The sequence below is a fragment of the Thunnus maccoyii genome, chromosome 13, assembly GCF_910596095.1.
Source record: "Thunnus maccoyii chromosome 13, fThuMac1.1, whole genome shotgun sequence".
Classification (NCBI taxonomy): domain Eukaryota; kingdom Metazoa; phylum Chordata; class Actinopteri; order Scombriformes; family Scombridae; genus Thunnus; species Thunnus maccoyii.
Genome location: NC_056545.1, coordinates 12332251 through 12347320, shown reverse-complemented (window position 1 = coordinate 12347320; position 15070 = coordinate 12332251). Strand labels below are relative to the sequence as shown.

Genomic DNA, 15070 nt, shown 5'->3' with positions numbered 1-15070 from the left:
CAGCACCTAGCAAAGACGCTTAATCTAATCACCACACATTAAATACTGGCTGTATATAATAATTCCTAAATAAGGAATGTCAAAATACATACAGTCTGATCTAATCTAAGATAAGATCTTCCCATATGTCACACATCCATGGATTTCAAAGATATATTAACGGTGCAGTGTGTAGAATTTAGTGGCATCTGCTGGAACGGACTTGGAAGAAATGTAATAGTAATAAGTATTTTTTAAATAGTGTATAATCACATGAAACTAAGAATTGTTGTGTTTCCGTTAACTTAGAATGAGCCCTTTTATCTACCGCCATGTTTCTGTAGTACCTCAGAACAGACAAACCAAACACTGGCTCTAGAGAGGGCGTTTTGTGTTTTTTGCGAGTTTCGCGACCACTGTACGTTCTCCTACACATTTGGAAGGGGAAGGGGAGGGGTTATCAGTTGGTTGCAATCTGCAACCTCACTGCTAGATGCCACAAAATCTTACACACTGGTCCTTAAAGTACATTCATATACCATCTCTCGTAAGCCCACTAGATTGTTTTCAGCACAGAAACACTAAAAAACTAGGGTTGAGGAGTTCCCAGTAGATGTAGATATGTGACTATCAACTATAAATCAACAGAGTGTATCTTACGTACTTTGTAAAAATCTCTCTTATCTGGGTTCTTAAAGCACCATGCTGTTTATAAAAGAGCCTGTCCCAATAGTGTAACTACTATATATCAGACAAAGACGTATGCAGTTATGTAGCCTGCGGCTATGTATTTCATTACACCCCAGCACTGCATACCAACGATGGCATATTTGCTTTCTGCCCTCCTCCATATCTCACTAAGGAGTAACACATCAATATCTTATGACTAGTGAGGGCACCACTAAAATAAAAAGCAATGATAAGCTTTTATTGAAATTTGCACCTATTCAAGTTTAAATGATTGTCCTCCTCTATTTCTCACTAAGGACTTACACATCAGTATCTCATGTCCACTGAGGGTTTTGTTGAAGGAGAAAATATAATTTTTGTTAGACCAGCAAATGGTGAAGTGTTTTTCACACGGGATTGAAAGAGCAATTGCTAAGGCTGGTGTGCGTGCACTCTGAAGTAGAGGTGTGGATATATCATGGGCTCCTTTAAATGGCATACCTGTGAGCGACAGATCTGGTGCCAGCTACGGATTTTCACATTCTTTTGTTGCTAGCTACCCATTACTGAGTAATAAGATGCGATCACTTTAGTAGGATTAGGAGTAGGGTGCCAAGAAGCATGGACCAAGCAGTGTTTGGGGAGAGTGGGACAAGTTTGCTTTTGATGCTACTCTACATTAGTTTTTCAGGCCTTTTATATGACTCCTGTGCAGTTAGTTGTGTCAGACTTAACCACTATGCAAACCATCCTGCGTCCTGGGCAATAAGACCATGTTTGATTACAGAATGAGAAAGCACATAAAAAGACACAAAACATTTTAATAAAAGACACTGTTTATTGATTTTCTTGACTGCCATCTTGTAGAAAGAGCACACAGTGGAACAACAGTGTAATAATTTAAATACTATATAAATAAAAAATTCATGGACATGATTTGGATGAAATGTATTTCTGTCAGGTTTGAAGGGAAACAAAATGCTTTGGATGCAAATGATAAAGAATATAAGAAGGGACGGGAAGATAGGGCCATTTTTAAATCACGACATGAAGGGTCAGTAATGAAGATACTAAAAACTTTGATTTGCATGTGTGCCCATTTTTTGTCTAAATGACTGATGGTCACTTTGGATCCAACGTGTGTTTGTAAGCTGGCACTCCGGCTGGCAAACAAAAACTTGAAAATGTGTTGTTCTGTTGTACCATTACATTTCAGAGGTAATAGTCAACTCAGGAACATCTCAATGTGGTACAAAGTCTAAAGTTGTGTCCACAAGTATGTGTCCAATACGAAGAGCAGTTCATTACTCATCAAAAACACCTTTACTCAGTTTATGCTTCTTATGCCAAACCATGTTAAATGTATGGAAATCACACCTTTAGCTCAAGTTTTCTTTACCATTTCTGTATGTTTTGGTGTTTATTACAGCTAAGATATTAGCTAAATTCATAAGGCTTCTCTGTGTTATCACTTATGCTAATGCTGCTTTTAACTGTGTAAAAAAGCTGAATGAAGCAGTCTGGGGGATGCTCCCCTGAGAGCCATGTATTACTTTTTGATATCAATGGAAAGATGATTTGGTATTTGGATTTACCAGTAATTAATTTTGAATTTGATATTAATGACTATAAAACATGTGTACACTGGGAAACATGTGGAGACATGTTTGTCTTTTTGTTCACTGGTTAACTCTATCCACACTACATTCTCTTTTAATTTGTAATTTAATTTACTTACTTCATAAAGGAGTGGTGGTGAGGGGATGGGATCTTAGAAAAAGAAAAAGACAAAAAAAAAGAAGATATTCTTCAGCTAGATCCCACACACCAGTGTCATAACTTCCTTATAAAACATTTGTTGATCTTGTAGACAAGTTGAGCCAGAGAATGCTTATGTAAGTGTTGTACAATGTGTCTGGTGTTTCATCATTTCCAGAATGAAGGCACTACGGAGGGGCTGGTGTTTGTGTGTGTGTATGTGTGTGTGTCTCTGCATGTTGCATGGGTGAGGGTCAAACTTCAGTCCACTTCTGTCAGGCCACAGGGTCTCCTGAACTCTTGTCCTCGCTCATGAATCCACTTGTTTGACACTACAAAAAAAAAAAAACAGCAAATATTTGAGTGCCAAAAATAGCCAAACCAGTGGTTACAAGATTCCTCCAGAAGTTTGGTGCGAGTTTTAATGTAAAAGTGCATCTAATAAAACATGAAACGTGTAGATCTTCAGTCTCTTTGCAGTGGTTCCTATAACCACTTTTATAGGAACTACTTAAAAGGGTGGAAGAAAAATCTATCCATCTATCTATAAATGAGTTAAGGACATAACCTCAACTTCTATAGTCTATAAGCTGGTAAGGCTCTTGGTTTAAACTGGCAAGGCTGGTTACATACCCTGCCCAAGGGTATGTAACCAAAAAAGCTTCTTTTTAGTTTTTAAGTGTGTGTACATCGGGGGGGACTTCTATAAATAGTTCCACTGAAAAGTGATCAAAGTGAGATGTGTAGATTATCCAGAAGATGCCATATTCGAGATTAACTGGGAGACAAACTGCAGCTGATTTTTTTTCATATTTTAATGCACAAATAACCATCCATTCACTTCCATTACTGAGATGGTGGTGGAGTCTCAAAACCTTGGTAAACAAAACCAAAACTGCACTGCTGGATAGGGTTAAAGCCCTTCTCAGACATGGAATACATAACATCGTGTCATCATTGCTTCCAGACGTAGCTGAAAACATTGGTGCCCTTCCACCGTATTAAGTTGAAACTGACAGAAGTATGTGGTATCCATCACTCTTTCTTTCACATTGAATATAACTGAAACTTTGCTTTTGATTTTCAACTCAACATATTATTTAAAATAATAAAACAAATGAAAATGGCATGGCCAAAAATATTGATACCCTTAACTTAATATTTTGTAGCACAGCCTTTGGAGGCAATAACTGCAGTCAAGCGCTTTCTGTAACTCTGAATGAGGTTTCTACACTGCTCCACTGATAGTTCGACCCACTCTTCTTGAGCAAACTGCTCCAGTTCTCTCATATTTGATGGATGCCATCTGCCAACTGGAAGTTTTAGCTCTTTCCACAGATGTTCAATGGGATTCAGATCAGGACTGATAGGCCATTTTAGAACAGTCCATTTTGTTCAGTTCAGTTCCGTTCCAGTTTGTCCAATGACCTGCGACTAAGACACAGCTTTCCCACCCTGAGCTGTATGTTTCACTCCAAAATGTCTTGATAGACTTCTGATTTCATTGTGCCCTGCATAGATTCAAGGCACCCAGTGCCTGGGGCAGCAAAGCAACCTCAAAACATCACTGAGCCTCCTCCATGTTTCAAATTGTAGAGTCTACTGATAGCCTGCATCTCAGGCATTGAGGGAGCATCAGTAAATTGTGGCATTTATCAATAGTCTGCATGAGAGACATTTAGGGGAGGGGCACAACTCTCTCTGGGTATTGAGAATCGGCCCGTTCTGAACAGACACGTTTTGAAGGGGCACTGCACTAGTACTACTAAAAGTTGTTTTATCAATTGCCTATCAAGCCCATTATTGTGATTTTTATTAAAAAGAATATGGGCAATTTTAAGTGCTCCTTTAATATTAACAACCATTAAAAAAAACAATAACTAAAATCTGTTTATAAACCCTTTTTTTTTTGGTCTTTTGCAGAGTCAAGTATATTGCTCATGTGTTTTTTGTTACAGCTTTCTATTGCTGTTTTCTCTCCTGAGAATTATCATATTGAAACTTTAAATAGTGAATGAGAAAATGTATGGAACAAAAGTTTTGAATGAAACTTGAGAATATAGAATGAAAATCAGGAATGAGAAAAGCACCAGCTGGCCTTAAGATATGACAGGCAATACTGAGCCATCATGCTCCCATTATTTTTAAATTGGAGGAACGAATACAATAATTCTGTGGTACCCGATCTGTGGTAGGACTAGCCAATAATTCAAAATTACATATTACATATTGACTTTCAGTTGAATGGTAAGGCGATATCATCATATACAGTACTGTGCAAAAGTTTTAGGCACCCTAGATGTTTAGATTCTTATCCATTATGCAATACCATCAGGGAGGTGGCTGATCAGTCCCAAATTTATTCATGACATGACAATGACCCCAAGTATACAGCTAGAGTCATAAAGAACTATTTTCAGCAACAACAAGAATGATGAGTCCTGCAACAGATGGTATGGTATGGCCCCCACAGAGCCCTGATCTCAACATCATGGAGTCAATCTGGGAATATTATGATACTTATTTCAGCCATATTGCTCAGCCCTAATTTGCCATGTGTAGGGTTATCTTCTTGCAAATAATACAAATGTGATTAGCTCAATTTCAGGCAGAATACAGATTTTATTTAATTCCATTTAATCTATAACTACTTAATTGAAATGCATCAGAACTCACCCCATTTACTTCCTACCAAGACGGGACAGGCTGCATGTCTGGTCCTATAGTCTCCCTCCCCACTCTTGAACAGATTATACCAGAACACTGCTGTTCCCTGTGGAAAAATGAAAACTGTGTAAAAATGGTGGGAAAATCTAGTGTACATGAGAGAGAAGGATCATGAAGATCCAAAACGCAAAGCTGGATTAAATAAGACCTGGAGAACAAGCGGCTTCAAGCTGAGAGTGGTTTATTGCAGCAATACAATGACACATGGGTTCCTCACAAAAACTCTTGGTTGCTTGACAACTATGTTATTGCTTGCTAAATTGGCAAAAAGAGTACAAGACTGTGCTGCAGCAAACAGCTGACACATTTATGAAACACGTGTACATAAGCATTGCACAAGGAAGATAAAAAAAACAACTGCAAATGGGAAAAAAAGTCAGTAAGTAGTAAGATGTTACTGGATATTCTGCGGAGCCTATTTTGACAGAGCTTTGTTGATTGGCCATTGAGAAAATAATGTATCAGTTTGAACAAATCAATGATTAATACCTTAAGCAAAAAGGGTGTAATACACATGTAATATACATGTACATGCAACAAAAAAACAAACCTCCACATACATCTTTCATCAGTTTTCACTGCAAAATTGTGTATTTTGGCAAATTGCCATGCAATACAGAATGATGTACAGGAAACGGACACTGAAATCATTAATCACTGACAGGATGAATAATTACTAAGTCTCAGCACATTAATCCTTAAACTGACACACTGCCACACACAAACACACACTTGTTTTGTTATTACCTTTCTAGGCCGGATTACTGCTCCGAAGTCAGGGAAAACTGTGGCTCCTCCGGCCTCAACATCACTCATCTGAGAAAAGACAACACACTGGTTAGAAACTTTCTCTGCATTCTTCTTAAAGAATACATATTAGTTTTCAACAATCCCCAAAGGATGCATTTTTTAACACACGTCTGCATTTTTGGCTAAGCAAAACATACATTTGTTTTACTCTTCAAAGCAAAATTTAACATGCCAACATAATGCATTTATAACATGTTACACCACTTCAGTAATCTCTCAAAATGCATCCATTTCTCCATGAGTTAAACTTGTTTGTGATCTGTAATGATAATAAAACATGTACTGTACTGTCGCTTTGTGAGGCGTTTTCCTTGTACCATGTGTTTTCAGTGTAGAATTAAATATCCTCTTGACTATTCTTGAACAGTTCTTACAATTTAACTCTCAATCTAACTTTCAAACTCTTCCTGCAATGTTTTAATGCATGATTTCAATTGTTATCTTATTCTGGTTTATTTGCTTCTACCTGACCATAATTCCCCTGGAGGAATCATGGGTTTCATTGTATTCTGTCTTGTTACACTCCTCTGTCTTATCCATGTAACATGATGAACTTAAATATGTTTATTCATATAAGTTTCACATCCATGATGTAGATCAATAATGCACTAAAGCGCATCCACATCATGCAGCAGGGTGAACAGTGAACTCCAGTCCATCACCAGTTATATGAAAACCAAGACAATTCAACTACATACCTCATTCTATAATAAAAATGTTTTTTCTCTCTTTTTGAACATAATTTTATGTTGTACAGCTCAAGTGTTAGAAAGGGAAAAATAAAGAGTGCCTTCATATCAATGTGTTAATGGGGGACGGCCAACAAAACTCAGCACAACATGTACCAGAACTGATTGACAGAAATACTTATTTCTTAATTATTTGTCAGTGACATTTCTCAGTCATCCAAGTAAATAGATATTTATCCAGCACTTTAGGATATGTAATGTATAGAAATCACATAATAAGTTCCAAACCATAGAGATGTGTTGACACGCTGCAGTCAAGTCGGAGGATCTCTATGAAAGTCAATCAATCCAAGTCCAAGATTGAACCAGAGCTTATGCATATGCCCATGAAGCTATAACAAAAGACGACCGGAGCGTAGATTTCAGGTGACTGCCACTACTCCCCTTCAATCAACGGCGACTGGATGCACGTACTTACATAGTTCAAAAAAGTTGCCACACGATTTCCAGTGCCTAATCTTTTGAAAGCATCTGGCTCATCTTTCTACAAAGATAAAATTCAAGAATAAAATACATGATGAAAACACTGCGCACTTGCACACACATGTACTTACGTAGTTTAGGAAGGTAGCAAGTCTATTTCCATCGACCTTGAGGTTGCTGTCAAAAGGACGCTGCAACAGATGTTTATAACGTTTAACCCATCACCAAAAAGACTTGCACTAGGAGCCCGCCACTTAGGGCACTAACTATTCTCACATCAAATAGACTTTTATTATTTGTCAGAAACATTACTGAATTACACTTTCCATTTGAGTTAATAATAATAGCTTCAAATTATATGCTTAAAAACATAATTCCTCTATGCATTAACACTTCATAATTTGTTCTAAAGAAGATAAATTAATCATAAAGCCAGTTATTTCTTCAAGGATATTCCCAGAAGACAATGATCATTAATCATTTCCATCAGTGTGGGCATTCCTATCCCTTGTCAGTGTAAAAATAACAAAGCAAGATTTATATGACCTTTTGCATCATATATCATAAAATCAATCACTCTGTAGCAAAATTCCAGACAGCTGCACAAGTTTATATAGTACACACATCTATAGATCACATGAAATCCATAGATGGTTGCCAAATACAACACACTGACAAAGCAAAGTTCAAAGTATAGAAGGCATTTATGGAAACTATAGGAAAGTGGGAGGCATGTCACGCAGGCATGTCATATCAATTTTCATGCACACACACTTTCACCCACAAAGTGAACTCACCCTCGAGAAGTCATAATGTGGCTCGTATTGTCCTCCAACTCCATAGTTAGCAACCTGGTCAGCCATTGACAAAGGTGATTTATATAAAGGCTAATATGATTAAAAATGAATTGGCAAAATGTATCTACATGTATCTTTGATATAGTGATTAGTGTTTGATATTATTTAGAGGTAATGAATAAGTCCTTCTGGGATTCTGTCCTCTGAGCACTGTATTGTTTGTCATTCTGATGTCCTTTATATTATCTTCAAGGGGACAAACTGTATCATGCTTTTTGTACTGTTATGATGTTGGATTTCTATGTTAAACAACTTGAGGTGAACATATGTTTACAATGCTACCTCTACTTCTCTCTCGTGATGATACTTGTTTGCACATGCCCACAATCGGCTATCCGTTGATGGCCTTTGTTGTCAAGGTTGTTGCTAAGGTTGGTCCGCGGGTTGTTAATGTTGTCCACTTGCATATTTCGGATCAGATTTGGGTTCAAACATGTACAGATATATTTATTTAGAAATTTCCATTTGAGTGAAGATCAAGAAAAAGAAGTGAAATCTTAATATTACTGTTTGTTTACGTAGCCTCTTGAGCTGCCAGAAGTCTGCCGAGGGGCAGATTCCAGGACCTGGCCAATCAGAATACAGTTGGCTCATCGAGAGGGGGAACTTGAGCTAGAGGCAGGAGCTAAAACGGCCTGTTTCAGACAAAGGCTGAACTGAGGGGCTGCATAAAGGGCCAGTATGAGATAGATGAGGAGTATATCTCACACAAAGATATATCAGTAGAGCCCCAGAATATAAATATAGATCTGGAAATGTGCATGATGCATCCCCTTTAACATGTACAAATAAACTAGAACTTAAAACTACAAAAGACTATTCCTTTGGTAGAAAGCAGTTCCAATGAAAACAGTTTACAGCGAGTGACTGTGACATTGTTTTTGGAAAGACACACTGCTGCATAGGTTTTTAAATGTAATTTTTCAATGCTTTGAACACCACAAACAAAGTTCTGCTCCCCTTCTGAGGTAGAGTGAGAAAATATGTATTTTGTGATTTGGGTGAACTGTCCCATTAAACCTGTTAATCAAACCTTTTCTAAGGTTCTTACTGAAGATTGTACTGAAAGTTCTGACTGTGGCCACAAGATGCCACAAGGTTTAACTTTTCCATCCATGAAAAGTAGTGCAGCAGGAGACTGCTGACTTTAAACTGTGGAACTCAGGTATATCAGATCAAATTAAATAAGTTTAATCCCTTCAAAAGACTTGCTTCTGTAGACTTGCTATGTGAACCTTTGTCTTACTCTCTGGTGTTTGTGGTATTCATTTTAACCCATTTCATGTCCTTTTGACCACAGTTGTACTTATTTTGCTTAATTTTCATTATGTGTATGAATAATAACATTTGTGAAAATTGAGAAATGGATATCATTAAGTGTTAAACACAGTAATATGATATAGTAATTCATGTCATTCTGTAGTATAAAGTACATTACCTGTAGTAACTCTGCAGTGTCCACTGTAAGGCCTGTGATGTCCTCTATTCTCTGATTGACTCTGAAAATGACGGGGTCCTCCTCCCCTTCTAACCATGCACTGAAGAAACATAAACATATATAAGCACATACCATGCACGCATGCATACACACACAGACACTAAACACTAGATGGATATCCAAGCTCTTCAAACTTAGCGATCTGTGGAAGTTGGAAGTCTAGAAAAAAAAAAGGTTAGTTTCATTTCATCATATTATAAAACCTCAGATCATAAAAATCAATAAATAAAAGTGAAGGTCATCTTGATTTGTTATCACCTGATTTCATTAAACAATTGTCTAATAGAGAAGAGTGTATAATTATAGTCTGAAAATAAGCAATCATGTGAAATTTGATACATGCATTTGACTTCCTCTGTCGCAGGTAACATGATGTCATAAAAATTTAAAAATACATTTCAGGCCCTTAAAGTGTCTTTGACTCAAACATCTTCACTGGGCACACAGGTGATGTGCATTAAAGTCTTTGAATGTTCAGTGCTTATTGCTGGGAATTGGTCCATCTAGTTTCTATCACTCCTCGCATGCCCAACATTAGCAATCAGTTTTAGTATTTGTTGCTCACAACTAGCCTTTCCCACATTGTCTATGTTGTTTTACAGCCTTAATGGTGCAAACATTCCTGTTTACTGACCTGAAACCTGTTAACCTTTTACCACCTGTAGCCATCCTGTTTATGTCCCACCTGCCAGTTCTCCTTTTTACCTGATCCAACTTGCCTACATTTTGCTGACTACAGTCCATGGCCATAAGTTCATTACAGCATACTATAATCCAATCTTCACATATCTATGTACTGTATGAGGACTAAATAAGTTTAAACTTATTTTTTTGACAAGACTTTTATGTCCCCACACATCCAAATGTTGTCACATTTTCCACACACATTTCACAGCAGTAAAATGGGTACCTTTATAGCAATAACAGCTCACAAAATGTTTCTGGTCATTGACAGTGAAGCGAAAACTGGGAGAAAAGGCAAAGCACAATAATCCTTCCAAATAATTACAAAGAAATAATATGGTACACGGCTGCAATACTGTGCTTTACTCTGCAAATGGTATTAAAAATAAATAACAAAAACTGAAAATAATCAACCCTAACTGTATTCTAATGACTGAAATCCATAAGATGGTGGCAAGGACCTCTGAATAATTACCTTTTTGATACTCTGTAGTTAGCTGTGGTCAGGACTCCCGTTTTGGGGTCACGGACTGTAGCTCTGGCAAGCTTAAAAACAAAGAGAAAACAAAAAGACAGATGAAGAAAATAACTTTTTCTCATAATATATGTTCCATATCAGAGTTTATCCACCCTTTCATTCAGAGAGAACAGCTTCTGTGCCTTCAGAATGTAGGAATAATTGGTCTATACAATTTATTTGGAATGTTTCCTTGTTATAAAACACTACTACATCAGCACACGTGCCTGATATCAGACACTCGTGGGAAAGGATTTTGTTCTCGGTATTGATCTTATTTAGCCTCTGAATAACTAAATATTAATCTGGTTTTTTTTTTTAAGAAATACAAATTCCACTGCTTCTTGTCTCACCCTGGGTTTAGCCAGCTCTTTAATCTTCTCAATCTCGTCGTGGGATAGGACGTCCAGGTAGCGTACAATGTGAGGGCTGTTCCACTCATCCTCCTCCTTAATGGGCTTCAGCAGGAGACGAGGGTTCCTCTTACCATCCTGGTAGCGACAGAACAAACGGCTGCGCCTCGCTTCAGTCTGAAAAAATGTAAAGGATCAACAGAGAGAAATAAACCTTTTGAATAATTTGTCTATACAGTAATTCCTCATTTGAATTTGGAAAGGCTTGACTAAGAGGATCTGGAAACTGATTTATTTTGACTGCCAAAATCTTCACAAGATGATGGGTTGCCATTACTCTGATCAAAGTTCCTGCATACCAACAGTGCACTCAAACACTTACATTATTTTGCATGTATAGACAGTGACTGACATTTCTCCTCCTACTTTTCTGTTTTGTCGTACTTGTTGGGACAATTTACAACTTCATAATTGCTTTATGATTAGTACAATTGGGTGACCTCATAACTCTCAGCACAACTCCTGCCAACTTCACACTGAAAAGAGCTCTAATTGGCCTGAATAACTGATAACACCTCTGTGTGTCTGCAGAGCCTGTGTAAACAAGTTACAAACAAGACCCTTGCTTATTAGCTTGTTTTTACTTTTAACTGGACAGTATATATTTCTACAAACTGGAGTACAGATTCTTGCTCATTGCTCTTTAATATAAAATACATTAATTCATTGATGAAGCATACTGTAATTTTATCAGGCTTAGTACTTAGATCAAAGTATCAGGTATTTTAGGATGTAGTTTACAAAGTGTTAACACTTCGATATATACAGAAAGATCAGGTATTTTAACTGCCTCTCTTATTGGTTGTCATTTACATTGTGACCTAACTCTCAAAATTCGTTCATTTTTCTCCTGAAGTCTCACCATTCTGACTCCCTCCCCTCTGCAGAGAGCCTCGTAAGCCTCTCTCTCTGGCAGATGGTCTTTAGGTCTGCTGTAGGTTCCCAGCTGGATGGGCTCCTCGGAAACAGGCTGGTAGGCCTGGTTCAGCTCTTTGAGCTGCTTAAACAGTAACCCCTCATAGTAACGGAGGTTTCCTCCTGCCCTCTGGTGGCTGGGGTCTGTCGGTACAAGAGAATTTTGGTTGTTAGTGGCTCAACTTTCAGCTGGGAAGTGAAATCACCTGTAGAAGTCAGGAGATACTGTAAATGCAAACAAGTTCATACTCTAAGTTAACACAAATAAATAAAAACAATATAAAGAAAGACTTTATTTATTTACTGAACAACAAAGTATGGTTTAGTTTAAGACAAAACAATTTACTGCAATGGTAGCTGCCATTTACAGTAAATAGCTATTGTGGATTTCACCTTTCAATAATAGGAACTCAATCTTCAGAGTTTCCCTCATGTCCTTTGTTAGTGTTTTGAGACAATGAAGGAGTATAGCTGGATAATAGAAAGAGAACACCAACAGAGAGCACCACCCACTGTGGTGTTTAGAGGAAATACACCAATTTTCATATCCCATGTGTCATTTTATTATAGGGGCAAAGCTGCATCATGCACAAAAATTACAGGAATTTCATCAGTAAACTGTGTGTAGCCTAAGTATTGACTTATGTTAAGTTCTTCTCAGAGGAAGAAAATGTGCAGTTCAAATGTTTGCTGTTGACACAAGCGGCCCATAAACAACACAAATGAGTATGTGTGCTCTTTTTCAGGAGGGCTGCAGTCCACAGAGATTTAGTCACACAGATTCAGTCCAGAGAGTTGCCAAGTAGGACCTGCTAGAGGAGAATACATTTTACTTTGTTTTTTATGGTGACTTCAAAATAAAAATAAGACATTTTTAGGATGTATGTTTATTTGCTGTTTTGTGAAGAGTGAGATGAAAAGATTAATACCACTCTCATGTTTGAACGCTATATGCAGCTGGAGTCAGCAGTCAGTCAGCTTAGCTTTGTTATAAAGACTGAAAATGTGGAAACAGCTGGTCTGGCACTAGACTGATCGAAGGCAACAAAATCTGCCTATCAGCACCTCTAAAACTGACTAATTAACATGTATCTTGTTTGTTTAATCTGTACAAAAACTTACGTGAAAAAAACTTTTACAGGGGGTTATATATATATAGACTGTTTCTTGGCTGGGTGCAGAGTATCCCGGGAGTTTTATAATCCGACATATAATTTCCCTGTTAAACCACAACTTGTCATTTTTTCCACTATTGAGTGAATTTATAAGAGTAGTATTCAACTTCTCATCTAATGCTGAGCATGAAAATGTGGCATATTTCCCACATTGTTGAACTAATTCTTTAACATTTTCCAGTGAAAACTGAATAAAAGTGATTGCTTGCTTTGCATCCCCTACCTTCCTTCATACTGCGGTCTATCCTTTACTGTTTCAGTTTCCTTTCTTTTTGAGTGTTTGATCTGTTATATGGACATTTCAATGTTTGTTATGTCACTTTTGTAGCACTCAATGGCACAAAGTAGATTTACATCTGCTCTACCTCAATTTCACTTTACATGTAAACAAGGATACCACAGCTCTAAAAAGATTTTCTGCAGTTGTCAACACAACCCTTGATGCTAAGAATAAAACAGGAGTTAGAGACCACAGGCCCTTGCTTTGGATGGACTACACCCTGCTGCTCTGGCTAGCATAAAGCAGCACTGCAGTAAGAGAAGAGGGAGTCGTGTAGTGATTAGTGACACAGCAGGAAGACAACTCATCAATTACCCCACAGTAGAGGAGTGTGGTTGTATTGGTCAGCTAGCTGGTAATGGATGGAAACTGAATGATTCAACAACCCTCAAAAGGTGCTATTTTAGATTTCTAAACCCTGAACCCTGAATGGGTTCATGGAAAAAGAAAGATAATGATGCTGACTCAGACTGGGATAAATGAATGAGAGAGTATATGCAATGTGTTTGAGCTTATATCCTTTGTGTCAGTACACTTGCCTAAGTTGCATCTTACCAATGGCCACCAGCCTGCGTGTCAGCTCAATGGCTCGAGGCAGATCTCCCATCTGGTAAACGGAGTAGCTGAGGTAGTCCAAAATGTCCGCCTTGGAAACTACAGCTTCATCCCCGGCGTCCAGCTGCTTCAAGGACTGCTGCATCCACAGCACAGCATGGTAATAGTCTGCATCATTATAAGCCGTCTTTCCCATGTCGTAACAGTCGTCCACTGTCAGTATGGCATTGGAGTGCATACCTGGGGCAGGATTCATTACATTTTAATACTGACAATGTTGAGCCAAATAGAATTCGACTATTATTATTTTCTGATATATGTTGTTGTGACACTTCAATTTCCTTTTATTTTTCTATTTCTATTCATTTTATAGTTGTTGTTGAAACAAAGTCATTAAAAATGTGAAAATGTAAATATACACAGTACTTCTACTTTAGTAGACATCTAATTGGTCACTTTTTGGACATTTATTCATTATATAGTAGTTAAGAGTTGATTGGTGGGCAGGTTGAGATATGCAGAGTCAACTTAGGTCAGTGGATTCAAGCTCAGCATGACAAACATAGTAAGCAGGCACAGTTACACACAAAAAAAATGAACACAGACGCATATACCTGCAGTAGTATGCACAAGAACACAACTTTTCATACCTCTGTTGTATCAATATTGTGTCTAGATGCTACCGAAATTGATTGCAACTAACTAAACCTAGCAACTATGTTTCAAGTACATCTCAAGTGAGGATCTGTCTTTGAACCATTGTGCAGACAGCAGGACATGTTGGAACCTGACGCACCAGATGGTTTGTGCCAGATGGACGGTGATTGGTCTGAACCACTGTTGGTTCGGCCACATGCGCATAGCTTAAAGCCTGACAAGATGGATTCTTGCGTGATCTTGTGAATCCAGCTGCCTCACAAGGTAACTTAGATCTGTGAAGTACTTTGAAAGTTGACTGTGATGAAGGGCTGTATTAAAAAATAAAGCTGAAATTAAGATCAAGGAATACAACATGTGCCTTTGTATGATGCAACACTAATTAAGTCAGTAGTTCCCTCGTC

At 37.8% G+C, this 15070-nt stretch overlaps 1 protein-coding gene across 5 annotated transcripts in view; it reads right to left on the bottom strand.

The window, feature by feature from the left end:
* Positions 1–1466: 1466 nt before the first annotated feature.
* Positions 1467–15070, bottom strand: part of p4ha2 (procollagen-proline, 2-oxoglutarate 4-dioxygenase (proline 4-hydroxylase), alpha polypeptide 2) — a 31915-nt gene continuing 18311 nt past the window's right edge. For 3 of the 5 annotated variants that reach the window (XM_042431236.1, XM_042431237.1, XM_042431240.1), the window contains 11 exons: positions 14010–14249; positions 11947–12143; positions 11025–11201; positions 10630–10700; positions 9411–9510; positions 7913–7966; positions 7247–7306; positions 7111–7176; positions 5881–5949; positions 5083–5179; positions 1467–2738 (listed from right to left, as the gene is read on the bottom strand). In XM_042431236.1, the coding sequence (XP_042287170.1) occupies positions 2668–2738; positions 5083–5179; positions 5881–5949; positions 7111–7176; positions 7247–7306; positions 7913–7966; positions 9411–9510; positions 10630–10700; positions 11025–11201; positions 11947–12143; positions 14010–14249 (1202 nt within the window). In that variant the 3' untranslated portion in view covers positions 1467–2667. The remainder of the gene's footprint in view (positions 2739–5082; positions 5180–5880; positions 5950–7110; positions 7177–7246; positions 7307–7912; positions 7967–9410; positions 9511–10629; positions 10701–11024; positions 11202–11946; positions 12144–14009; positions 14250–15070) is intronic. The other 2 variants (XM_042431239.1, XM_042431238.1) reach the window with 2 other exon arrangements.